General features: G+C 37.2%; 4 protein-coding genes across 4 annotated transcripts; 2 read left to right on the top strand and 2 right to left on the bottom strand.

Moving 5' to 3' along the window:
- The first annotated feature begins 4,301 nt into the window (after positions 1 to 4,301).
- On the top strand, positions 4,302 to 7,439 carry LOC115956198. Its single transcript, XM_031074642.1, has 4 exons — positions 4,302 to 4,557; positions 4,718 to 5,067; positions 5,277 to 6,869; positions 6,966 to 7,439. The coding sequence occupies exons 1-4, from the start codon at positions 4,302 to 4,304 to the stop codon at positions 7,437 to 7,439; spliced, it is 2,673 nt and encodes an 890-aa protein (XP_030930502.1).
- Positions 7,440 to 7,944: 505 nt separating this feature from the next.
- On the top strand, positions 7,945 to 11,265 carry LOC115955141 (receptor-like protein EIX2). The gene has a single exon (XM_031073198.1). The coding sequence runs from the start codon at positions 8,088 to 8,090 to the stop codon at positions 11,145 to 11,147; it is 3,060 nt and encodes a 1,019-aa protein (XP_030929058.1). The 5' UTR covers positions 7,945 to 8,087; the 3' UTR covers positions 11,148 to 11,265.
- Positions 11,266 to 13,758: 2,493 nt separating this feature from the next.
- On the bottom strand, positions 13,759 to 21,907 carry LOC115956099 (receptor-like protein EIX2). The gene is made up of 4 exons (XM_031074565.1): positions 19,128 to 21,907; positions 18,340 to 18,543; positions 16,825 to 18,229; positions 13,759 to 16,057 (listed from the first exon to the last, which is right to left on the bottom strand). The coding sequence occupies exon 1, from the start codon at positions 21,715 to 21,717 to the stop codon at positions 19,534 to 19,536; it is 2,184 nt and encodes a 727-aa protein (XP_030930425.1). The 5' UTR covers positions 21,718 to 21,907; the 3' UTR covers positions 13,759 to 16,057; positions 16,825 to 18,229; positions 18,340 to 18,543; positions 19,128 to 19,533.
- Positions 21,908 to 24,038: 2,131 nt separating this feature from the next.
- LOC115956199 (receptor-like protein EIX1) lies at positions 24,039 to 24,788 on the bottom strand. The gene has a single exon (XM_031074643.1). It carries the CDS (start codon positions 24,774 to 24,776, stop codon positions 24,039 to 24,041), a length of 738 nt encoding a protein of 245 aa, XP_030930503.1. The 5' UTR covers positions 24,777 to 24,788.
- Positions 24,789 to 26,613: the final 1,825 nt, after the last annotated feature.

The following is a 26,613-nucleotide window of genomic DNA, read 5'->3' on the forward strand; positions in this document are numbered from 1 at the left end:
GATTAAATTTTCATTATTTTTGACAATTTTTCTTTGATTCCTTTATAATTTATATATTGTGTTGGTTTAAATGAATTTTTTCTCAAGCTTTCAAAGGATGGACTTTAGATAAGATCTTCAACTTTTATATGCCAAGCATTGACTGTAAGTCTTGTACATGGAACAAATAGAGATACGAAATTAAGAATATGGTCCATTTTTGGTCTGCCTTAGCTTGATTTGTCTAGACATCAATTTTCTCTCTTGCCAAAAATTTGACTTATTTTAGGCGGAAGTTTCCTTGATTATTAATTGTATACAAAATTCCAGGATCATTAAATTGGAATAGGTCTCTTACTGACCTAACCAATTGGAATAGGATGAAATTTCTTCCCATCCACACTAAATGTTGTGTACACTCCAAATTTTTTTTGCATCTCATAATGATACATTGTTGATAGGTGTCATCCAAGTCCAACATGATTAAGAGTTGTAGTTGAGACTATTGCCCAGAAGCTTTACTATTCAATACTTTGCAAGAAAAATTAAACACTCATTTGATGTAACGAGAGACTATGGAATTTGACACTGTATACACCGGGGTTTGTTCTAGATGTTGTGAAATTGCTATAGGTACTAAAAACTCTAGTTTGATAAGTTGGCAAGTCATGTTTTTTAAGTGTGAAAAGACTACAATGGAAAACTTTTGTGTTCTTGCAATAAATGTTTTGGAGAGAAAATTATTAGCCCCCTCATCTCATTGGGACCCCCTTATTTATACAAAGGAAAAAGGGTCCAATATTCTTGAGTGTGACTTAGTTAGATGGAATTTTTGTCCAATTGTGCCTAGATTTCTTTTAAAAATTTAATTATAATTTTAAACTCTAATTTGGTGATTTTTATATGATTTTTGTTGTTTGATTTTGATTTAGTAAAGACATATTAGCCAAAATAACGAAGGTAGAGCTATTAAAGAAATCTTTACTTTCAGATTAGCAATTACAGATGGCTAATGCTGTATTGTCATTTGTGGTTGTGGTATGAATAAGCGGTATGTTGTTTGAGCGACTGATTGAGGCAAAGCAATTAATCACATTAAAAGGGATTAGCAACTTTTTCTTTATCCTTTACCATTTGTGGTATGTATATGCCTTTTTCACATATGCTCAGGTGAAGTACCCATTAGGATTTCTGTTAATTATGATAAACATATTATTTTTTTTAAAGAATTTCTATATATATTAAATGATATATATATATATATATATATAGAGAGAGAGAGAGAGAGAGAGAGAGAGAGAGAGAGAGAGAGAGAGAGAGAGAGAGAGAGAGAGAGAGAGAGAGGGCCGTGTAGCTAAATTGGCATCTCCCTATATACAAAGTGTCTGGGGTTTAAGGGAGAAAATGTTCAAATTGCGAGCGTCAAGGAAAAAAGGTTGAAGTTGCGGGATTAGCAACATATTGTAATTATTTCTAAAAGAAAGAAAGAAAAAAGTAGATATAATGATATAAATTGTTTTCCTTGAGCTAAAGCAATTGCAATGGAAGGGTGGAGTGGGTGGTTTTTTTTTTTAGTCCTTGAGTATTTTGGATTATTTTAAATGAGTAATGGCTCCTCTTAGGCTCCTAAATTTTTGGTTTATTGATTTTGTTCTATGAGTCCTATTCCAGGATCATTGAGTTCTATGAGTCCTGATGTTTCAAATGAGTATTATTTTTCCATGTTTTTTTTTAAAAAAAAATTATATGTTCTAGTACGAATCAGCCAATTTTACCTCAAGGTTTTTCTCACAAAGAAAAAAGAAAACTTTAGGACACACCGAATAAATAATACCTCAATTATTAGAAGTAGTAATGAGCGATGAAATTTCCAACTATCCCAATCAACGTTCCGCTTTGGCGGGTAAGAAAATTGATTCCTTCAATTCATTCCCAACCACAAAACAGGGGGTCCTATCTACAAGACTTACAGTCATGTCTCTATCAAGATTAGTATATATGCCTTGCTTTTGGCTTTCAACATTGAAGCTCTTTGCTGACTGCTCAAAGTTTTAACAAATAGACGTGCTCTCTCTTGCGTTTGCATGTAGGGGCAGTGGCAGTCTTGCGCTCTCCCCTGTTGCAAGAGTTTTAGTGGTCTCCAATGCACGGTGAGATCAGTACAGGTAACCCCTCTCGACTGATTTTGAGGGTGGGTGGTTTGCTTGAAGGATGGCTGACGAGTTGGAAGCTTTGTGGAGTAAGTTAACATTTACGGAAGAAGAGGGAGAGGATATAGAATTGGGAAGTGAGAGCACGAGGGCAGCGAGGGAGATTGGGAAAAATTGTCTGGTAATGAAGATCCTCACGCAGCGTATCATTGTCCTGGATGCACTGCGTAAACACTTGAGAATGCTATGGAAACCAAATAGGGGCTTATGGATATCTGAAGTAGATGAGGATTTGTACTTGGTGGAGTTTGGAGATGGCAGGGACAAAAAAAAAATTCTGGAGATGTGTCCCTGGAGTATGAAAAACAACTAGTACTTCTACAGGAGTTTGAGGGTGAAAGAGTTCCAAAGGATATTACCATAAAGTGGACTCCGTTTTGGGTGCAGATATATAATCTCCCTTTGATGAGCATGACCCGAGAATCTGGCATGGAGATAGGTGAAAAAATCGGAAGGGTGGTCGATGTGGATGTGCCTGAGAAGGGAGTTCAGTGGGGTAAGTATTTGCGGGTAAGAGTCCGGGTTGATGCTACGAAAAAGCTGGTTAGAGGGAAGAAGGTAACCATCGAAGGAGGAGGATCTAGATGGGTGTTTTTCAAATACGAACAGTTACCCAATTTTTGCTACCAGTGTGGGAGACTGGATCATGGCGTGAAAGAATGCAAGGAAATAGCAGGAATGGAAAACAGAGCAGGTGGAGAGGAGATGCAATATGGAGCGTGGCTTAGAGGGGATCCAGGAAGAAGGGGTGGAAGGGATCAAGGAAATATGGGAGATGAGAACGTCAGGGAAGGTAGACCGTATAATGGAGCACCGATATGGAAGAAGCACGGCGGTGACATGCTCCGGAAACAGGGAGGAGAGGAAATGGATGATACTCACGTGACCGGACTGACCCACTGTCAGGGGGGCTGCCCCTAGCGTGAATTCAGAGAAGTTACAGGTGACGGGACAGAGCGAGAAGACCTTGCACGATGAAGGTAAGGTCAACCTGACAACAGAAAAGGTTAATTGTAACCTTACTTCAAATGGGAAGGATGGCGTGCGTCCCTTACTGCCTGAAGTAGACCTAGTGGGTGAGATGTCTTGGGAAACATCGAAGAACGAGGATGTAGGCAAGAAGACTGAAGAAGAACCGGATAAGCAGAACGCACGTAAGGAAGTGGGTAAGGAGTTGGGCTTAGATTCAAGTGCAGGGGGATCTTGGGCCAATAATAATTCAAGCCCACTTGCCATGACTTATAACCAAGAAAAGGGTTGGGTCACAGAGCCTTTGGGCCCAACGAGTGGCCACTGGAAGCGCCTGGCCAGGAAAGTGACCACTCCAAGCCCAAACAAACTGTCTGGCCCAAGCAAAGCCAAACGCAAAGGTTAGGTTCCTCTACAAGAGTTAGACCCGAATGTTACAAGCTCAAAACGTAGAAAGGGGAAATTCCAAGAAGATGAGATTACGGACGAGCATGAGAATATGGATGGCAGAGAGGCGGTGGCTGCGGTGCAACACCGCCGAGCCACATGAGTGTGTTAGCTTGGAATTGCCGGGGGTTGGGGACTCCTCCGGCAATTCGTACACTCACCGAGGAGGTGAGGAAATTAAACCCCGTGGTGGTTTTTCTGGTAGAAACAAAGGCGAACACCGACAGGATGAAGGGTTTTCAACAGAAGATAGGTTTTACGCGGGGGATTATTGTTCCGAGTGATGGTCAGAGTGGTGGGTTAGCGATGCTTTGGAGAGAAGGCACGGATATACGGTTTAAGAGCTGTTTGCACTCGCACATTGATGTTGTAGTTCATGGTAAGAGTAAGAATGGTCCGTGGAGGATTTCCGGTTTCTACGGGCATCCGGATACAAGCAAAAGGCAGAGTTCTTGGCAATTGATAGAAGCCCTCTATGCCCAATGTAGTATGCCGTGGGTGGTTTGTGGGGATTTTAATGAGATTTTGCATCCAAATGAGAAGTTAAGCTGGAGGGAGAGGGATGCAAATTAGATCAGGGACTTTCGCGATGTTCTCAGTAGGTGCGGTCTGGTTGATTTAGGATTTGTGGGGTAGAAATTTACCTGGTGCAACGGACGGCATGGGGAGCAACGTACGCTTCTTCGTCTTGACAGAATGGTGGCCAATGAAGCTTGGCTCCAGCTCTTCCCCGAAGCCAAAGTATTCCACATTTCGATGTCGGCATCAGACCATTGTTTGTTGGCTTTATCCCTGAACAAGAATCAGCAGCAGAAGAAAAGGAAAAAGAGATTCATGTTTGAAGCAATGTGGGTGAGAGAGGCAGAGTGCAAAGAAATTGTGGATACGGCTTGGAATTTGCATACAGAGGAGGCTGCTATGTCTGTCCAAGATAGGCTCAAAAGGTGTCAAAGTAATCTAGTAGGGTGGAATCAGAATAAATTCGGGAATGTGAATAAGAAGTTAAAATAGAAACAAGATCGCCTCCAACAGCTTGAATCCCTTAACTTGCTCCACGATACAGCAGAGGAGATAAGTGCAGTCCGTATGGAATTAAATGAGCTCCATATCAGGGAAGAAATCATGTGGAACCAGCGATTCTCGGGTACTCTGGCTACAGAACGGAGATAGGAATACAAAATTTTTCCACGCTTCCGCCAGCCAAAGACAGCGGAGAAATAGGATTGGAGGCTTAATGGATGAGGAAGGCATTTGGCAAGAGGAACAGGGAGCAACAGAGAAGATCATTCTGGAATATTTTTCTTCGATATTTAGTTCCGACCATCCTTCATGTTTTGAAGCAAGCTTGGAGGCTGTGGGCGAAAAGGTGACACCTGAGATGAACGATGTGCTGCTGGGAAATTTTAAAGCGGATGAGGTTTGGCATGCGCTCCAACAAATGCACCCCACGAAATCTCGGATGGTATGTCTCCCATCTTTTACCAAAAATATTGGAATATTGTTGGTGTTTGTGTTTCAAATTGTGTGCTGTAAGCCTTGAATACAGGGGTAATGCCAAAGGACTTTAATAATACATATATTTGTCTAATTTCGAAAATAAAAAATCCACAAAAGATAACGGATTATCGCCTAATCAGCCTATGTAATGTGATTTATAAGTTGATTTCGAAGGTTTTAGCGAATAGATTGAAAAGGATTCTTAATGAGGTGATCACTGATGCACAGAGTGCCTTTGTACCGAGGCGACTAATATCGGATAATGTAGTGGTGGTGTTCGAAACTATGCACACAATTGGTAAAAGGAAGAAAGGGAAGGAAGGTTTAATGGCCATTAAATTGGACATGAGCAAAGCCTACGATCGGGTAGAATGGGGCTATCTTGAGGCCATTATGAGAAAGATGGGTTTTAGCGAGAGATGGATATCTCTTGTCATGATGTGCGTTACAACGGTGTCCCATGAGATTCTTATCAATGGTGAACCAAGAGGGAAAATCACACCATCTAGGGGGCTTCGCCAAGGCGACCCCATCTCCCCTTATTTGTTCCTTTTGTGTGAGGAAGGGTTGTCGGCGTTGATTAGAAAGATGGAGGCTATGGGGCTGCTAAGGGGAGTGGGGGTGAGTAAACAAGCTCCGATGGTTTCGTACCTCTTCTTTGCGGACGATAGTATAATATTTTGTAGAGCTACAATGGAGGAATGCAAGCAGGTGGCAGAGGTTTTGGATACCTATGAGAAGGAGTCGGGGCAAAAGATCAACAAGGATAAAACGTCCTTGTTTTTCAGCAAGAACACAAGGGCGGATATCCAAGATGGGGTGAAGAACATGTTCGGTGCGCAGATTGTACAACAACATGAGAAGTATTTGGGTTTACCTCCGATGGTGGGAAGGGGCAAGAAAAAGGCTTTCAATCGTATCAAAGACCAAGTAAGCAGAAAAATAGCGAGGTGGAAGGGGAAGTTACTGTCCAATGCCGGTAGGGAAGTCCTGATAAAGGCCGTTGCACAAGCCACCCCTACCTACACCATGAATTGTTTCAAGCTTCCTGATACTTTGTGCTCGGAGATAAACTCTTTGGTTGGGGGTTTCTGGTGGGGGAAGAAGGAAAGTGCTCGGAAGATAGCTTGGGTTTCGTGGGAAAACTTGTGCAAACCAAAAAAGGACGGGGGTATGGGCTTTCTAGACTTGAAAGCATTCAATCTTGCGCTTCTGGCCAAACAAGGTTGGAGGATTCAGCAGAGACCTGATTCTCTAATCCACAGAGTGCTCAAAGCGAAGTATTTTGCAAAAACTTCTTTTTTGGATGCTCAGGTGGGGAAAAGACCCTCCTACATATGGAGAAGCTTGATGGCAGCCAAACCGGTGCTTAGGGATGGGGTTAGATGGTGTGTGGGTGACAGAAAGAGCATCAAGATCTGGGAAGATGCGTGGCTTACTTCTTTGGGGTCAGGCAGAATCATTTCACCTAGGCCTACAATGGATGTTGGTGAGTGCGTGGCCAACCTGATTGCACACAATAAAGCAGAATGGAAAAGTGATTTGGTAAGAAGCATCTTCCTCCCTATAGAAGCAGAGGCCATCCTAAGCATTCCCTTAAGTTCCATGAACCCGGTTGACTCCCAAGTGTGGGCTTTTACCCCCAATGGCACCTTATCTGTCAAGAGTGCTTACAAAGTGGCTGTCCGGTACCTTGAGGTCTCTAAGGGAAATGATGGCAGACCTGGATGCTCGGATACATCCCATATGGAGATGATTTGGAAGCTGGTGTGGAGCTTAAAGTGCCCAAACAAAGTTAAGCACTTCTTATGACGTGCTTGCAAAAATGCCCTGCCTATAAAACAATGTCTTATGTACCGAAAGGTTATTTTGGAGGACAATTGTGACTTGTGTGGGGAGTGTGAGTCTTCAGGTCATATTCTATGGGGGTGTAGAGTAGCAAGAGAAGCTTGGAGCGAGACAAAGTTCAGGATTGGCAGTCTAAACCGCCCCCCTAAGGATTTCATTGATGTGGTTTGGCTGCTCATGACATCTTCAGGGGAGAAGGTCTGGGAGAAGTTTGCTGTCACGGCATGGCTACTGTGGAATAACAGAAATTCTGTCAGGTTTGGGGGTACATGTAAGAGTGGAAAGACCATTGAAAGGGAAGCAAGGAAGTATGTGAAAGAGTTCCGTGTAGCATGGCTGCCTGAGAGCCAAAAAACTCAACCAGCCACTTGGGTTCATCATTGGACCCCTCCCCCTCAAGGTATGTATAAGGCAAACGTTGATGCTGCTGTGTTTAAGGAGCAGAGGTGCTGTGGAATTGGTGTGGTAATTAGAAATGACAAAGGCTAGATGATGGGTGCACTATGTAAGAAGATAAATCTGCCTTGGGGTGCTTTAGAAGCCGAAGCTAAAGCTGCTGAAATTGGTATTCTTTTCGCTTGGGACTTGGGTTTGAAAGAGGTAGTGGTGGAAGGGGACTCTCAATTAGTGATGGAAGCGCTTAAAGGGAATGTTGTTCCTGCTTTGGCTATCCAAAAGATTGTTGAAGGTTCTCGGTGGTGCTTAAGTCATTTCAAGTCGTGGAGGGCTGAGCACGTTAGAAGAAACATCAATGGGGCTGCGCACTCTCTTGCTAGGAATGCCTTGTTTGTTGATGATTGTAATATATGGGTGGAGGATACTCCCCCTGTTATTGAACTCTAAATTCAAAATGATGTAATTGCAATGGACCTTGGTCCTTATCAATGAATCCAGTTACATGTTGGCTAAAAAAAAAAAAAAAAAAAAAAAAAGATTAGTATATATGCTTTCCACTGAAGCTTCCGAATTTAGCTGGAAATTGAAACCAAAAGCCGAAAGAAACTCAGCAAAAGAGTTATAATGACGCGTCTCTATACTAATCAAAAAGACTTACGCGTCTTCGTCTCCTATAAATGACCATGACATTAGTAGCATTTTCGTGGATTACCTTTGCTGTTACTTACAAAATCTTTGATCATGGACCTTTTCTTGAGAATAAGAGCCATTACATTAATCCTTTTACTTGGGCTGCTCAGTATAGCATCTATCAATCCTAAGTTCAGCAGTGGAGAGTCTGATCAGGTTCGTTGCATAGAAAGTGAGCGACAGGCACTTCTTAAGTTCAAGCAAGATCTTAAAGACCCTTTAAACCGGCTTGTCTCTTGGGCTGGTAATGGAGATTGTTGTCAGTGGGTGGGAGTTGTCTGCGACAACGTTACTGGTCATGTCCATGAACTCCGTCTCAGAAGCTTTCCTTTGGTGGATGATTTTGCATCTTATGAGCGATCAAGATTGGGAGGTAAGATAAATCCTTCTCTGCTTGATTTGAAGCATTTGATTTACTTGGACCTCAGCAACAATTATTTCCATCATACTCAAATTCCCAAATTCCTCGGTTCAATGGAGAGCTTAAGATATCTTAATCTCTCCCGTGCGGGATTTGGGGGATTGATTCCTCATCAACTTGGGAATCTCTCTAATTTGCACTATCTTGATCTTGGAGGTTTTTATGATAATGACTTAAATGTCATGAACCTTCAATGGCTTTCTAGTCTTCCTTTAATTCAACACCTTGATTTGAGTGGTGTAAACCTTAGCAAAGCCTCTGATTGGCTACATGTGATAAACAAACTCTCGTTCTTGTCAGAGTTGCGATTGTCATATTGCCAACTTCAAGGTTTCATCCCACCCATACCCAATATTAACTCTTCATCTCTCACCACTCTTGATCTTTCAACAAACCATTTCGGAAAAAACAACTTGATTCTATCATGGGTCTTTAGTCTTCATAATCTAGTTTCTCTTGATCTATTTGCCAGTTGGTTTCAAGGTCCAATCCCTGTTGGTCTCCAAAACTTGACCTCTCTTGTACGTCTTGATCTATCTTTGAACAATTTCAACTCCTCAATTCCCAATTGGTTGTATAGTTTTAATCGTCTTGAGTTTTTGAACCTTTACTCCACTAATTTGCAAGGTACAATCTCTAGTTCCATTGGAAACCTAACATCTGCCATTGGCATACACATGCCATTCAATGAACTTGGAGGAAAGATACCAACATCGTTGGGAAATCTCTGCAACTTAAAGGAAATTGATTTGTCATACAACCAATTGAGTCAAGAGATTTCTGAACTCTTAGAAAGTTTATCAGGATGTGTTTCAAATGGACTAGTGATCCTAGACTTGACTGAAGTAGACCTTTCTGGTCATTTGACTATTGAGCTAATTGGGCAATTTATAGATCTGGTTGAACTTTCTTTGGGGAGTACATTAGTTTCAGGTCAAATTCCAGAGTCTATAGGAAATCTTTCATTTTTGAGAATCTTGGACCTTGCAGATAATCAACTTAATGGAACTCTTCCTCAAAGTCTTGGACAACTCTCCAAATTAGAGTCTCTATATATTGCTTCAAATAAGTTCAATGGTGTTGTATCCGAAGTTCATTTTGCCAATTTAACAAGATTAATAGAACTTCATGCATCTAAAAATCAACTTACTTTAGAAGTAAGTCACAATTGGATCCCTTCTTTTCAACTGTACCAGTTAGGATTTAGATCATGGAATTTAGGGCCAAAATTTCCATCATGGCTTTGTTCACAAAAGCATCTCTGGTATTTGGATATATCCAACACCAATGTTTCAAATGTAGTTCCACCTTTGTTTTGGAACATGTCTTCTCAATTCATGTATCTAAATTTGTCTCACAATCTGATGTATGGAGAGATTCCAAATATTTTGATGGTTTTTCCTAATCGTCCAACATTTGATATGAGTTCAAATCGCTTCAATGGTTTGTTACCTCTTATATCCTCATATGTGACCATATTAGATCTTTCTAACAATTTATTGTCTGGATCTATATCTCACTTTTTGTGTTACAAGATGAATGAGCCCAAACAAATGGAATATCTCGATTTTGAAAAAAATATTTTATCAGGAGAAATAGCTGATTGTTGGAAAATGTGGCAAAGTTTGTCAGCCTTAAATTTGGGAAGCAATAATTTCATTGGTAGTATTCCAGCATCCATTGGATCTTTGATTGACCTTATGTATTTACACCTATATGACAACAAATTCTCTGGAAAATTACCATCCTCTTTGAAAAATTGTAAAGAGCTAGTGACCATTGATATTGGTGAAAATGAATTTGTTGGAAGCATGCCTTCATGGATAGGACAATTTTCAAACTTGATGATTCTCTACCTTCGCTCAAATAATTTTCATGGTCTTATGCCAAAAGAAGTTTGTGCTCTGTCTTCACTCCAAATCTTGGACCTTTCACATAATAAGCTATTTGGAGGCATACCTACATGTGTTATGAATTTCAGTGCCATGACCACAACTAACAATTCAGACATTGCCTTTTATTCATATGGCTTCTCAATAGGATATGCTGAACATGAGCAATTTGAAAGTGCATTGCTTGTGATGAAGGGACGAGTTGTTGAGTATGGCACCATTCTTGGGCTAGTAAAAAGTATAGATCTTTCAAAGAACAATTTCTCTGGAGAGATCCCCAATGAAGTGACTAGTCTCCAAGGATTACAATCATTGAATTTGTCATTTAATATCTTTATTGGAAGGATTCCTGAGAGTATAGGTGTTATGAGATCACTAGAATTTATTGATTTTTCTGTAAACCAACTTTCAGGTGAAATTCCTCCAAGTTTGTCGAGTTTGACATTTTTGAGTCGGTTGAATTTGTCATACAACAAATTAATTGGAAAAATTCCTTCAAGCACTCAGCTTCAAAGCCTTAATGCTTCTAGTTTTATTGGAAATGAACTTTGTGGACCTCCACTTACTGATAATTGTACTTTAAATGATGGAAACCTCAACATTGAAAACAAAGGTAGCAAGGATACTAGTGGACTTGAAGTGGATTGGTTCTATGTGAGCATGGCACTTGGATTTGTTGTTGGTTTTTGGGTTTTATGGGGTCCTTTACTTTTAAACAAGCAATGGAGAATTTTGTACTTTCAATTCCTGGATCGCATGGAGTACAAGCTTAGGGGTGTTGTGGCAAAATGTTGGTAGTTGTGTAAATTTTATTAAGATTCTTAATATTTAGTGCGAATGTCATTTAATGTTGTCAATCAATGTTTTGATGTTTTCTAAATGATCTTTGAGCTGGTTGTTAATAATATTGTTATCTATATCCACTCCATTGACATGTGGGAATATGATGTTTCTTCATATGAACGTTAATGACAGTTTGAACTATCATTTTAATCCGTATAGGTTGTAAAATCAAATTTTATATGGTTCCAACAGGCAAGCCATTGATCGTTTAAAACTAGTATACGACATAATTAAGCTTCGAGTGTCTTTCAACTGGCTTGACTGATCTCTAGCTAGCTATGGCTAGAGGTATTTCTAGAGCAGAGTCCTTAAAGTTCTTCAGAATTTCCCTCTCTTTGGCCAAACTTGCAGCCTTTTGTCCCAACATGTATGTGAACAACATAGAATCTAATGCCAAGAACCCGAGGTATCGAGTTTCCTTAGCTTGCATACCAGTACCACCATCCATTGCCAGCATAAGTCTTGCTACTTAATTTCTGGGCTGGCATAAGACTCACTACTTTGCGGGTTCTCTAAAAGTGTAATGCACTTGATTTCAAGTAATAGGTATTTAGATTTTAGAGGCTTGAGTTCTTGCATGAAATGCGACATGATGCTAGTAAAATGATCGTTAGAGATGTCCAATCTTCTGAGATATTTCAATTTAGTTATAGCCAAAGGTTGAAAACAGGGTTGAATAAAAAAGAAAATGAAAGAGAGAAAGTGAGTAAAAATGAGAGAAAATAAGAAAAAAATAAAAAGAAAAAAGAAAAAAAAGAAAAAGGAACCACCGAGAACTCACTTTACATGGAGCAAATGACCGAATGACACATGTCCCGGTGTGCTAAAAACTATAATATCCTGTAATCAAAACGACACCGTAAGAGACCATACATGCTTCAGTCAAGTACTCAAGTTTTATCTGGACGACTAGTAAGGGAAATTGTATAATAATATATCCCATAAGTTACAAATAGAGTGAGGTTAGTACTCCTATGCTAGTGGTTTGCTTTTGAATTTTTGTGTTTGAGGAGTACAGGAAAGGGAAATGAGTGAGTAAATCAGTAACGATAAAATAAAATAAAATAACATTAGGAGGACTTTTTTGTTTGCTTTGTTTTGTTTTTTTTTTTTTTTTTGAGTAAAACATTACGAGGACTTTAGTAAGACATCATTATTTGTGCGTTTGTGAATTTTATTTTTTGGTTCTTGGCTGATGATTTGGATGGTGATCTTTGTGCATGACGCTATTAATTGGGGGAAAGAATGACACATTGATGGTAGTGTGGCGACTAGTGTAGTTTGTTTGGTCGTGCTCATGGTGGCGCTGGTGTGGTGTGGTGTGTTCATTCATTCTTGTGGTGGCATTAGTGTGATAGAGATGGTGAGTGGCTTCTTGTCATGAGAGGAGAAATTTGAAACAATGGGAAGTCTAATATTGGTTTTAGTATATTAGACACCTACCTTTTCAAAATCAGAGCTCTGAAATGCTTAAAAAATTCAAAGAAATGAAATATTCATTTTTGGTTGTAAGAATTTTTAAATAAAATTTAAGCATAAACTTGAGTATTATAATCTTTATTTTATTATTGTAGACTTGTTGAATTTGCATCAAGGTTTTTCCCCTACATTGGAGGGTTACGTTTTTCACTTAAAGTTGGTGTTTTTGTGTAATATTTTCTTTTGGGGCTTGCTTGGATTATTTTCATTCTATCAATTGCTTGGGTTTTTATAAATTGGGCAATGATATTCTCACATCTACTCGTTTACATCTATTTTTTCACATTCGCTTTCATATTTTAAATATGAATTTTTTTTTTTTCATATTTAAAAAATAAGTATATTTTCACATCAATTATAAATACTTATATAAAACAGTGGACGTAAATATTTTCCTTAATAAATTTATGTACACACATAGACCGTGGGAGTAAATCCCAACAGCTATGTGGTTGTAATCTACGGGGCAGGTCCCATGACTCATGCCTACTTGACCCACCCTATTTGCTCCTAAATCCTGTAATAGCACATCTATGTGGCTGTAATCATAACGTACACTAAAAAAAAACACGACCTTAGGGTCTGCATGGTTCACAAAGCTGTGAAGTGTGACGCTAACGAACTCAAGATTGTGAGTTCTCACCCAAGACATACAGTTCAAGCTTAATAGCTTCATGGTGACCTCAGTTTACTGTGTTTGGAAGAACTTTCTGGGTGTGTTGTTCAAGGATCCTCCTTTCTTTTCTGCATTGTTGAAGTCTCACGCAAGAAGCCCACTAGTTTTGAGTCCAAAACCTTCTTAGCCCTCTTCTTCCAAGACTTGTGTTATTTGGGCCTTTTGTAAGTAGAATTTAGTTGTGTTTTCCTGGACCATAATTGGGCCTTTTGGGTCCACTAATAAAAGTATTTGTTGTGTATCCAATGAATTCCTTGCTTCCTGCGAGTCATGCACGTGGATCCTTTTTCCCGTGCACGTCGGTCCCTATTCCAACTGGAAATCTTCCAAAACAAGAGCTCGTTTGCATATTGCATCAATTAGATAGGAAGAAATATATAGTACATAGCATCTCAAAAGAAAGAAACAGAATAATAAAAAAACCTGAGTTCATATTCCTTAAATGAAAAATAGATGGTACTTAAATCATCTTAACATTCACCATAACTGGGAATTTGTTAGTTTACATTGATCAAAGCCTGTCTAGACAGAACTCCTGGTTTGTCAAACTTGTTCCCTGGCACTAGCAATGGGATACCACTAAGAGAGGGTTTGCTAAGCAAATTATAATGCTCAGTGCTCACTACTTGAGATCTTCATGTTGTCAGGATCAGCAACATCAACAACATAACTGCAGAAAGGATCAGGTCATTACAACTTGTCAAGTCATCCTAAAACTAAGAATTGATGCTACTGAACCATTAATAATAATAACTAAACACATACTCAGATTGTAACAATACCATTTCCTAATGATCTTATGCTTCCTTCCACAAATCTGTCCATACAATTGACTACTTAAAGGGGTTTTTTCTTTTGATAGCAACATTTGTGGAATACAACAATAATAATGTAACTCTTTTAAACTTCAGTCATATGAAGATTGAGAAAGTCCAATCAATTTTTGTGATTAAGGAGACATTAAGTTGTAGCACTCCACAACCATGGCAGAGACCTATAACACATTCTAAATTTTACACAAGCATAAAAACAAGGTCTCAATTCCAAATTTTCATATGGACCAGGGAAGTTTGTTAGACATGCATTCCACAAGCAAAGGCAGTCAAATTTGTGCATTTAACTGACTTGCTAAAAGCTTATTACTAATTCACTATAACAAAAATGAATTAATCTGCTCAAACCCCCGCCCAATTCACTATATAAGACCAACCCTATGACAAATTAAATACCTACTCCAAAGTAATTATTTGTTTTACCAAGTATGAAAAAGTCAGTACTAAATTTCAAAGGTAAAGTCATTCTTCCTTGAACTTTCTTAGGCATACAGTTGGAGAAATAAAAGACATTCACGATCGAATATAAAATTCATAGATTCAACTAGACAAGAAGTCATAAATATCATTTAGTTTGAGAAATTCATTACAAAACTCAAACTTTAGTAAAGAAACAACATGCCACCGGCAAGGAACCAATGAAAATCCAATCAAATAAAGAAAATTACATAATTGACAATTTAAAAAGTACTACTAGTTACCTAACAGCCACTAGTCCATCATTGACAATTCAAAAAGTACTACTAGTTACCTAACAGCCACTAGTTACACTAAGGACTCATTCACTGTAAGCCTAACTAAAAATAAACAAAACTACTTCAACCTCTTTCGCAGCCATCTCACATTCAAGAGATAGCATTAGTCATGATATATTAACAAATCACATAATTCACCAAAAATAAGAGTAACAAATAAAATTTATTGATGTATATGCAAAAATAATTAACCTGCTTAAAGAGTTATAATCATGATGTTTGCAAATCAAGTCGTTTTTCACTTTATTAGAGAACTTAGCTAGATTCTCTCCATTTTGGTTTGGCCCCTTAACCCTATTCATTGACTAATTAAATGAAAAACCTTTTTATTTGAAATACTTTACACATGATATCTATAAGAACTTAAACGCGAATCCAAATCAACAAATACCCCAAAAAATTAATCTGGGTATTTCCTATTTTCCTTGTAGATCATTTAACCATAATTACATAAGCAACCCATTTGAGTAAGATTCATGCCAAACCAGATCACAAAATGCAAGAAAATTAAACCCAAACAAGATATTCACATAAATAAAATAAAATAAAAAATCAAACCCCGGATGAAATCAGAAGCAACCCCGTTTGAGTAAAAACAATTATACCTTAGAATCCAATCTATTAAAGATCTTGCTAAAAACAAATTGCTTTCCTCTCTAAGATAAATAAATCAATGAGATAAGTTTGTGTTGAAAAAAAAAAAACCCAAAATTAGAGACTAAGTGAGCATTTGGATCATGTCCATGTTTGGACGTTTTGTGTTTCAGCTCTTTTTTTTTTACCAGCGCCTGATGCACTGTTCATGTCCCCAGCGCCTGGTGCACTGTTCATGGGACATGAATAGTGCATCAAGGCATATGAACAATGTTTTTTTGTGTGAACAGTAACAGAAAATTATTTTTTTTATTGTTTTTAGTTTTCAGTTTTCAGCAAAATAAGTGGTATCCAAATGCACCCTAAGAGAAGGAAATTAAGAAGAAAAAAAAACCCAACAAAGAGAAGGATGACTTACACATATAGAGAGAGAACTCGGTGAGAGAGGCAGAGGAGCACCGCCAAATTGTGATGGTGATTCGAGGCTGGAGAGTTGAGAGAGCAGAGAGATCGAGAGAGAGCTAAAGCCTGAGAGAGGCGAAGAGAGTGCTCAGGGTTTTTTTTTTAAATTTTTTTTAATTTTTTTTAATTTTCGGGACCAAACGAGGTATATTTATATGAACCCAAACCTGACCTGACACCGACCCAAAACCGAAAATAGTCCAATCTTTAAACCCAAAACCCAACTCTAATATTCTTAGATCCACCCAAAACCCATCGGGTCAGGTTGGGTCGGGTACCTGCTTAGCCCTACCTGATGCTAGTGCTCTAATAATTAGAGGTTTTGTAATGTCAATTTTGATTTAATTTGTGACGAAGGAATTTAGCCCAACACACACCATGTCAGCACTACTAGGCACATCAATATCAAGGGTCTCAAGAACAGCCCAAAGAGGAATTCCATATTTGGAGAATCCAGAAGTTAATCTCAACATAGTTTAATTCCCTAGAGAGTGCATTGTTAAAAAAAAGTCTGTCACCAAAGTTTAATTCCCTAGAGTGCATTAAAATCTATCCTCAATCAAACACTAGTCTGTTTGGATTGAGGAGAAGGGAGGGGAGTAGAGTAGCGTAGATTTGGCCCAAAATTAGCCTATTTTTAGCCAACTCTACTCTACTCCCTAAAATCAAACTAAAACCTTACCCAAAAAGATGTAAAGATTCAAAGCACAAACAGCTGGGGGGACAAAACAGATAGAAAATAAGAATGAGTTCAAATGCAGTGAGGGTCTGAGAAGAGCAGGGAGTCTTAGAGGAAAAACAGAGAGAATAGAGAGAAACAAATAGAGCCATACACCTTCATTTCCAGCAAGTTTCTCCTCTAAGCCCCCCTCTTTTTTTGTTTTTTTTTTGTTTTTCTTTGATAAGTGACTCCCCTTGGAACCATCTACATCAGAAACATGAAGTTCAAGGTCGAACTCAGCAGTTAAAAGTGAATAAAGTTCATCTTTATCAGAATAATAAGTGTTAGCCAGTTTTAAATGTGCCTTTAAAATCTAACTCACATGTCAAGGATTCCTATAACAATGTTATGACTGTAACACCAACTGGAAAGGACCAAGAACTACCCACGAAAAATTTTAAAAATTTAAAAAAAAAAGTACGAAAAGGAAGCAATACGACAACCTTTTTTCTAAAGTGACAACAACCACAACATTAAAAAGGTCTCATAAATTGAATAATGAAAAGAAAGTATAACATGAGGCAACTTAGATAATAACTGTGATTAAGAAAACAAGAAGAAGAAGAAGAAGAAGAAGAAGAAGAAGAAGAAGAACATAATAATTGTGAAATTAAAGGGTGGGAGAGAGGGACTTACTCTGAACAGGACATAGGATGCTGGAATTAGACCAATCAAAGATTAATGAAAAGGTTGGGCAATAATGGAGTTATCGTCATAAAGAGCATGTAATTTAGCAGCTTATCTCTACCTTTAGCTATCTGATTTCAACAAATTTCAGCTTAATTGAATAGCACGCCAAAATAGATTAATTTTACGATACAAAGAAAAAGACAAGGCAAAGATATACCTCTGCTTGGAAGAATCTCAACTTTTAATGCCACAACCAACCAAAGACCTGCCAATTAACTTAGACAAAAAGAAGCAGGATGATGCTCCAGCCGTAGCATTAAAACAACTAAGAGAAGGCCTCTGATTCTATTTTCTTTTTCAGCTGAGTGAAGCAGCACAATTTGTGAGAGACATGGAGGTCTGGCAATAGAATGACAATTTTTTGAATATGTATAAGTTTTTACTTGTTATTTCACATGCAGGTGGTGTGTATGTTAAATAATAAACAACATGCAAAGCCATTGTTGACACACAGTGGATTTTGATGCGTACCAACTCAAATTCCAAAATCCCACCCAACCAAACTTTAGATTAAAATAAAAAAATAAAAATCAAGCCCTGGATAAAGTAATAGAGAAACAAAGACCTAGAAGGTGAGAACCTGGGTTGATGAAATTCCTTTTGTGTGTTTATTTCGATCTCTCTCTCTCTCTCTCTCTCTCTCTCTCTCTTTTTTTTTTTTTTTTTTTTTTTTTTTTTGCCCCAATAAATTGGAAACATTCTGTAGATGCAGCCATGGTTGACTTACTCACTCAGAGTGAACAAAGCCACGGATTATGTTGCAACCCAGTCTGAATTGGAAACTGTACATCCGGCATCAAAGTAAAGAGTAGCATCTTCAATGTGCTCTGAAATTTAAGACAAAGGTGAATAAATAATATTAGAATAGATCAACTGAATGTTGGACAGAGATTTTCAAATGTCAAGTTAATACCATCAATAACTTTTCAGAACTCACAAATTTGTGCAGATACAAATTAGAAAAAATCAACAGCCCAGCCACCACTGCTACTCTTGCCTTCAACGCCAGCGATGCCAAGCTTTGAACTTCCTTTACTGACAGCACTGTTGTCAATGACCCCAGCTTAAACATCTCGGCTTTAGCACTAGAGAAACCTGGCTTCTTCATCGTCGTCTTGGTCCAAGGACCTGGTTGGGTCCCCTTTACAACAGCAACAATAATAACATCTTAATCCCAAAATCTTAAAACATAATTCATAACACATTCCTATTAATGTTGCAACTTGGGTTTGATAATGGTAAGTGCTGATGTACTATAAATTGCCAATAATGTTGATGACCTAGTAAGCCTAAATGCACATGATAAAAAATGGGATGACCAATGGCAACTAAAACCAAGAGGCACAAACCATTAAGTTGACTTATACTAATGCCAGAGTGAATGAGACATTTGGTCAAATATATTTGCACATTTCAAACTGAGAATGAGAAGAATGTTTTTTGCAACATGAATCCACTCAAAAATTATACCAAAAAAAAAAAAAAAAAAATCAACATTAGAATAATGTACTGTTATTCTTGGAATTGTATATATGGGTACAACAATGAAAGGGAGAGAGATGATGCCAAAGAATATAAGAAATTTTTTTTAAAAAAAAGTTATTAGCAATATACTTAAAACAATCATTTAATCTAAGCCCAAAATCGTCAGAGGTACTTGAATCAGCAACCTTTGAAAAAAAAAAAGACAACTCTCATTATTAAAAGAGACAAAAGAGAAATTACCTTCGGTACAAAGGCTTTTGAAAGCTTCTTTTCACTGAGGATTGAAGAATTCGCTTTCACAATTGCCAATGGAACCAAACCCAGGCTCTGCTGCTTGAAGCCAAAAGAGAAGGGCTTTGGGGAGAAATTGTATAAAAGAGAAGGGCTTTTATCTAATATATTGTAGATATATTACAGATTATAGATTATCCGTAACCATTTACATTTCCTAATTTTTATCTCTTTATAATGAAATATAATACAACTGGAATTAATTTTCTGTATATTATCCGTCAAATAAATACAAAACAAGGGGCATGAAGAAAACTTGATACAAATTATTTCAAATGAAATATAACATATCAACACACCAAAAGTAACATCAATTAATAATAAGATAAGAGCCTTACAACGTTTACTTGTATAGCTACCAAATTGGTGCCACATCACCCCTAAATTTGCACTCCACGCGATCTAAGAATTGAAAATACATAATTCTCCACTGCTTGTTCAGCAATAAAGGATACCATACAACCCAAAACCCAACCACATATCCAAGTGCCATGCTCACATAGAACCAGTCCACTTCACGTCCACCAGTATCTGTGCTTCCCTCGTTTTTAGTGTTAGGTTTTACATTATTTATAGTGCAATTATCAGTAAGTGGAGGCCCGCAAAGTTTATTTCCAATAAAACCAGAAGCATTGAGGCTTTGCAATTGAGTGCTTAAAGGGATTTCCCCAATTAAATTGTTGTTTGCCAAGTTCAACTGACTCAAAAATGTTAAATTTGACATGCTTGGGGGAATTTCACCTGAAAGTTGGTTTTCAGAGAAATCAAGAGATTCCAAGGATCCCATAGCACCTATATTCTCAAGAATCCTTCCAGTCAAATTATTAAATGACAAATTCAATGATTGTAATCCTTGAAGACTAGTCACTTCTTTAGGGATCTCTCCTGATAAATTATTCTTCGCAAGGTCTATAGTTCTTAGTAGTCCAAGATTGGTGGTATACTCACGAACTTGCCCTTTTATCACAAGATTTGCCCTTTCAGGATTTGCCGTTTCAAAATGCATGGAAACACCAACAACCACAAACAAGTCCTGTAAAATATTGTGAGAAGTTGAAGCCATGGCATTCAAATTGTTAACACACCCAGGTATGCTTCCAAATAGCTTGTTATGTGAAAGGTCCAAGATTTGGAGTGAAGTTAGAGCACAAAGTTGTTTCGGTATGGCGCCATGGAAATTGTTTGAGCGAAGGATGAGAATGATCAAGCTTGAATGTCTTTGTCCTATCCATGAAGGTATGATTCCAAAAAACTTATTCTCACTGATGTCAATAATCTCCAAATCAGTGCAATTTTTCAAAAAATGTAGTAGTTTCCCAGAGATTTTGTTGTTGCTTAGGTGCAAAGACTTAAGAAGACTCAAATGTTCAATGGATGTTGGAATGCTACCAGTGAAATTATTGTTTCCAAGATTTAAAACCAACAATTTTTGCCAATTCTCCCAACAATAACTTATATTTCCTGATAAAATATTTTTTCCAAGATTGAGAAGTTTCATTTGTTTGGGCTCATTCTTCTTATAACACAAAAGGTGAGAAATAGACCCAGACAATAAATTGTTAGATAGATCTAGAAAGCTCACGTTAGAGGATATAAGAGGTAATGAACCATTGAATGAATTAGAACTCATATCAATCATGGAAGAAGGATACAAAGTCACAGGGATATTTGGAATCTCTCCATAGATATGATTGTGAGACAAGTTCAGATAATTGAACTGAGAGGACATATTCCAAAACAAAGGAGGAATTGCACCTATAACATTTGTGTTGGATATATCCAAAGACCAAACTTGCTTTTGTGAACAAATCCATAAGGGAAAATTTGGCCCTAAAATCCACGATCCCAATTCTAAAATGACAACTTGAAAAGGAGGAATCCAATTGGGACTTACTTTTAAAGTCAAATGGGTTGGAGTTGTGCTAAGTTCCTTTAATCTTCTTAAATTGGCAAAATGAGTTTCAGATACTACTCCCTCCAACATATTCCCACCAATAAAGACATACTCTAATTTGGAGAGTCCTCCAAAACTTTGAGGAAGAGTTCCGTTAAATTGATTACTTGAAAGGTCTAAGAATCTCAAAGATGAAAGTTTTCCTATTGAAATTGGAATTGGACCCCAAATTGAATTACCCTCCAAAGAAAGTATTGTAAGATTTTGAAATTGCCCAAGTTCCTCAGTCAAATGACTAGATAGTTGAGCATCATACATTTCTAAGACCTCTAGTCCATACGAAACACATCTTAATAAACTTTCTAAGATTTCCGATACCTCTTGACTCAATTTGTTGTCTGACAATCTTAGTTCCCTTAAATTGCAAACATTGCCCAAAGATCTTGGTACCTTTCCATCAAGTTGATTGCTTGTCAAGTCTATGCCAATGGCAGATGTTAGGTTTCTAATGGAAGTAGAGATTATACCTTGCAAAAGATTCTTGCGGAGGTTGAGGAACTCAAGATGACTTAAACTATACAACCAATTGGGAATTGAAGAGTTGAAATTGTTGGTAGATAGATCAAGGTGCTTAAGAGAAGTCATGTTTTGCAAACCAATAGGGATTGGACCTTGAAAACGATTGGCAGATAGATTAAGAGCAACCAAATTTTGATAACCAAAGACCCATGCTGGAATCAAAGCGTTTTCAAAGCTGTTAAAAGAAAGATCAAGGGTGGCTAGAGATGAAAAGTTAGAATTGGGTGTTGGTGGGATGAAACCAAGGCTGCAATGTGATAACACTACAAAAAAAAGGTTCTATGGCCTAAAACCTGTGACTATAGGACACACGGTCCTATGGCCACACTTTTTAACCGCGGCCCAAGACCAGGTCCTATAGCCACGTTTAAAACGCGGCCTAAGGTTGTGGTCTTGGGCCGCATTTTAAACGCGGCCTAAGGTTGTGGTCTTGGGCTGCGTTTTAAACGCGTCCCAAGGTTTAACCTTAGGCCACGTTTAAAACGCAGCTATATACCCTTAAATTTAATAAAAAAAAATAAAAAAAAAACTTTGATTACCAAAAATTAATTTTCAGTAATCAAAAGTTTTTTTAAAATTAAAATTAAAATTTTTAAAATTAATACTTTCAAACTTTAAAATTTCAATTTTAAATAAATAAAGAAATTCAAAACAAAAATACAAACCCAGCAAATTCAAATTCAAACAAAAACCCAGAAAATTTCAAAATTAATCAACCACAACATGTTCTAAAATACAAGAAAACAGTACAAGAACACAAACAAAACATCTCCTTCAACGAAATCAACCCAAAATGAACACAAACTATTCAAGGAAAATAAAAGCACAAGCTCAAAAATACAAAAATCCCCATAACAAAAACACAACCAAAAAGAGTCCATATGCTCAAACAAAAAATTAATAAAAACACAATCAAACAAAAGAAAATAATTTTCGGCCATGGGTCAAAGAAAAATAAAGCAATGAGAGATAATTTTTTGAGGCACTTTAGCTTCATTGATTCAAAATCTTCAAATCTAAAGCAAAGAGAGACTCAATCTTCAGATCTACTGTAAAGAGAGACAGAAAGTTAAAGGGAAAAACAATGAACAAAACTCAAACAACAATGAACAAAACTCCATATTTTCACAAACCCATTCATACAGCATCAGCAAGAAAGAGAGAGATTGAGAGAGTTTTGAGAGAGACTGTGAGGGAGCTTCTTTTTTCCTTTTGCTAGGACCACACGAGTGCTTAAGTTTGAGATTTCAAATTTTGAAATCTCAGATTTTTTTTTTTTTTTTTTTTTTTTTTTATGGAATATTTTGGAATATGCCATAGAATATTCTATGGCATATTCCATATTCTCCATTCGGTGGGTGTTTTTTTTTTTACTTTTTTATGTAAGTCTATAGCCACGTTTAAAACGCGGCTATAGACTTAACCTATAGCCGCGTTTTAAACGTGGCTATACGTCCTCCTTAAAAACAAAAATTTTTTACAAGTGCTAAACCCATTCGGTGGGTTTTTTTTTTATTTTTTTTATTTTTTTATTTTTTTACGTAAGTCTATAGCCACGTTTAAAACGCAGCTATAGACTTAACCTATAGCCGCGTTTAAAACGTGGCTATAGGTCCTCCTTTAAAAATAAATAAATAAATAAATAAAAACACTCCACCGAATGGGTTCAGCCCTTGAAAACAATTTTTTTTTTTAAGGAGGACCTATAGCCACGTTTTAAACGCGGCTATAGGTTAAGCCAATAGCCGCGTTTAAAACGTGGCTATAGACTTACGTAAAAAAAAAAACCCAAAACCACCGAATGGGTTCAGCACTTGTAAACACAATTTTTTTTTTTTTTTTTTTTTTTTTAAAGGAGGACCTATAGCCACGTCTAAGACGCGACTATAGATTTAACCTATAGCCACGTTTAAAACGTGGCTATAAGTCCTCCTTTAATAAAATTAAAAAAAAAAAATTGTGGCCCTTAGGCCGCGTTTTTAGCTCAGAAAAACGTGGCCTAAGAACCCGTCTATGGCCCCGTTTTTAAAATGCGGCCACAGTTAAGGAAAAGAAAAAAAAAAAGTTTGCCAAAAAATAAAATACGGAGGTCCTTAGGCCGCGTTTTTAGCTCAAAAAAACGCGGCCTAAGAACCTATCTATGGCCCCGTTTTTAAAATGCGGCCACAGTTAAGGAAAAGAAAAAAAAAAAAAAAGTTTGCCAAAAAATAAAATACGGAGGTCCTTAGGCCGCGTTTTTATCACAAAAAGACGCGGCCTAAGAACCTGTCTATGGCCCCGCTTAAAAAACGCGGCCTAAGATCCCGTCTATGGCCCCGTTTTTATGAAACGCGGCTTCAGTCTATCTTGGGCAGCGTTTTTTATAGCCACGGCTTAAAAAACGCGGCCTAAGGCCTCCGCGTTTTGTAGTGTAACCACAACTCTGACAAGGAAGTGATTTTGTTTGTCACCTGAAGCAAATCAGAGGCTTGGCTAAGGTCTACACCACTCAAATCTAGCACTTGTAGCAAAGGAAGACTAGAAAGCCAATGAAGGTTATTGACAGATAAAAAATTATAGCCAAAGCCTCCAAGATTAAGATAGTGCAAATCTGAGAGATTTCCAATTTGAGGAGGTATCAATTCCCCAGATCCCGCACTGAAGAGATTAAGATATTTTAAACTCTTCATGGAACCGAGGAATTCAGGAATTGGAAATAGACCAAAATTATTGTAGCTCAAGTCCAGGTAAAACAAATGCTTCAAATCAAGTAGGGAAGGATTTATCTTACCACCAAACATTGTCTGTGCATAAGATTGAATAGCAGCTTCATAATGGGCTTCAATTGAAAAGTATTCAAGCTCAGGAGGAGGAAAGCTTCTGAGATGGAGTTCTTGGACGTGACCAGTAACATTGTTGCAGACAACTCCCTTCCACTGACAACAATCCCCATCACCAGCCCAAGAGGCAAGCCGGTTTAAAGGATCAGTAAGATCTTGCTTGAATCTGAGAAGGGCCTGTTGCTCACTTTGGATGCAATGAATCTCAGAGTTTCCATAGCAGAACTTAGGATCAATAGCTGCCAAAGTGAGAAACACAAGGAAAAGGGTTAATGTAACGGCTCTTAATTTAAAGGAACCGTCCATGGTTATGCAAAAACCTATGTGATAATGTAAATGCTACTAGTCAATGACATGGTTTACTTATTTATAGGAGGCGGAGTCCTGTGCCTATTTTATTTTTGCTTTCTGCTTTCTGCTTTCTGTTTTATTTATTTTTTTATTTTTTTATCCTTAATATTCTACCACATCCCATAAAAAATAAAATTTCCACCACACATTATTTCGGTGATGAATTTTAAAGGAAGCGGACCCATCCATCTTATTGTATTGTGCTCTAGGAGTTTGGTTGATGCTTTCAATTTCAATCACACATTAGAAATTGATTGATTGACTAAGGGCCTGTTTGGATAGAAGGGGAGAAGGAGAGGGAGTGGAGGGGAGTAGAGTAGAATTGGCTAAAAATAAACTAATTTTGAGCTAAATCTACTCTACTTTACTCTACTTCCATTCTCTCTCCCTCAATCCAAGCGGACCATTAGTTTTGTAAATGAACCCTCTATTTGGATACATATCAATTTTCTATATTTATGAAAAGTGCAACGCATTCTACAAGGTAATTTGATTGGTCAATACTCGTTCATTGCTTGTATCGAAATTCAACAATCTTTAAAATAGAATATGTCCCGCTGTGACTTAAGTCTCTAAGTATTATGGTAGTGATTGTTTAGCAACAAAGTTTTAAGGTGATAAATTGATAATATCACTGCTTGTATGCTTAAATTATATAAAAATAGTAATAATAATAATAGGATATCGTGTAGATTTTACCTGGATCTTACATTTAAATGTTGAAAAGAAAAAGGCGACAAAAGTTTTATGTTATCATAGGCAAATACTCCTCATTGGAATTACAAAAACTAGGCCAGATTGAACTATTCTAAGGCTCAAAAGGTGAATTATCATAAAATGATTAATGGGTTGAGTTTGTCAATTACACCTTCAAATCATAAAACAAATTTATTGTATTGGATGGCATGATGATATAGTGCTCAAAATTTATAATGTACTAGCTTGTAATTTGTGCTTATGCACGAAAACATTTAATGATAGTGATAATAAGACAGTTTTACTTAATTAGTTGAGTTATGAGTGAAGTGGTTATCTTGGATTTTCTTTGAGATTTGGCTATATATATATATATATTGGACGGCATGAACTTTTAAATCACAAAACACAAGGTTAATTTTATCATCAAGAAAATCAGAAGTTTGTCACTCAATTAGCACCTTATGGTGTTTCAAATGGAGAGTTAGAGATAAATATAGTTTAAATCCTTCCATCTCAATTGTAACTATTGAATTATTAGAAGAAAAACAAAGTGTCAAAATCTAACATAGTGATTTTCTTATCAAGAAATTGCTTTCTCAAGATAGTTTAGTTCCATTTCCATATGGCACCATAGAAAAACTTTAAATTTGAGATTCCAATTTTACTTCCTTGTGAGTTGTGGCTACTCATTTAAAATGTTAGGTTTTTAATTTTTAGTATTGGCTCCACGATAAATTTCCATATATTTTGGGTTTTATTTGTACTGTAATTCTTGGGCAATGATGGCTAGAGTTGAAGCTGCAAAAAGAGTCCTAATCAAAGTGTTTTGGTTGAGAAAAGTCAGAATACGGTCGATCGAAAGTAAAACATGTTGATATGAATCCAAATGACTAACAATAAAAAAAGAAAAAAAAAAGAAAAAAAAGAAAAAGGGTTAGGTCATCTGAATCCGAATCTTTGCCTAATTTCATGAAATCTGACAATCTGTTGATCAACAACAATGTACTAACAGTTCAAAAATGGATTTCAAACACGTTTCCCTACTATTTTTGGGACAATTGTTATAAGTGACAACAGAAGCTTTTTTATTTTT

The sequence above is a fragment of the Quercus lobata genome, chromosome 8, assembly GCF_001633185.2.
Source record: "Quercus lobata isolate SW786 chromosome 8, ValleyOak3.0 Primary Assembly, whole genome shotgun sequence".
Taxonomy (NCBI): Eukaryota; Viridiplantae; Streptophyta; class Magnoliopsida; order Fagales; family Fagaceae; genus Quercus; species Quercus lobata.

Coding starts and splice junctions, on each gene's coding strand:
- LOC115956198 (XM_031074642.1), top strand. CDS start 4,302: ATGGTGGCCAATGAAGCTTGGCTCCAGCTCTTCCCCGAAGCCAAAGTA. Junction 4,558..4,717: donor TAGGCTCAAAAGGTGTCAAA/GTAATCTAGTAG, acceptor GCTCCATATCAG/GGAAGAAATCATGTGGAACC. Junction 5,068..5,276: donor ACCCCACGAAATCTCGGATG/GTATGTCTCCCA, acceptor TTGATTTCGAAG/GTTTTAGCGAATAGATTGAA.
- LOC115956099 (XM_031074565.1), bottom strand. CDS start 21,717: ATGACTTCTCTTAAGCACCTTGATCTATCTACCAACAATTTCAACTCT.
- LOC115955141 (XM_031073198.1), top strand. CDS start 8,088: ATGGACCTTTTCTTGAGAATAAGAGCCATTACATTAATCCTTTTACTT.
- LOC115956199 (XM_031074643.1), bottom strand. CDS start 24,776: ATGGACGGTTCCTTTAAATTAAGAGCCGTTACATTAACCCTTTTCCTT.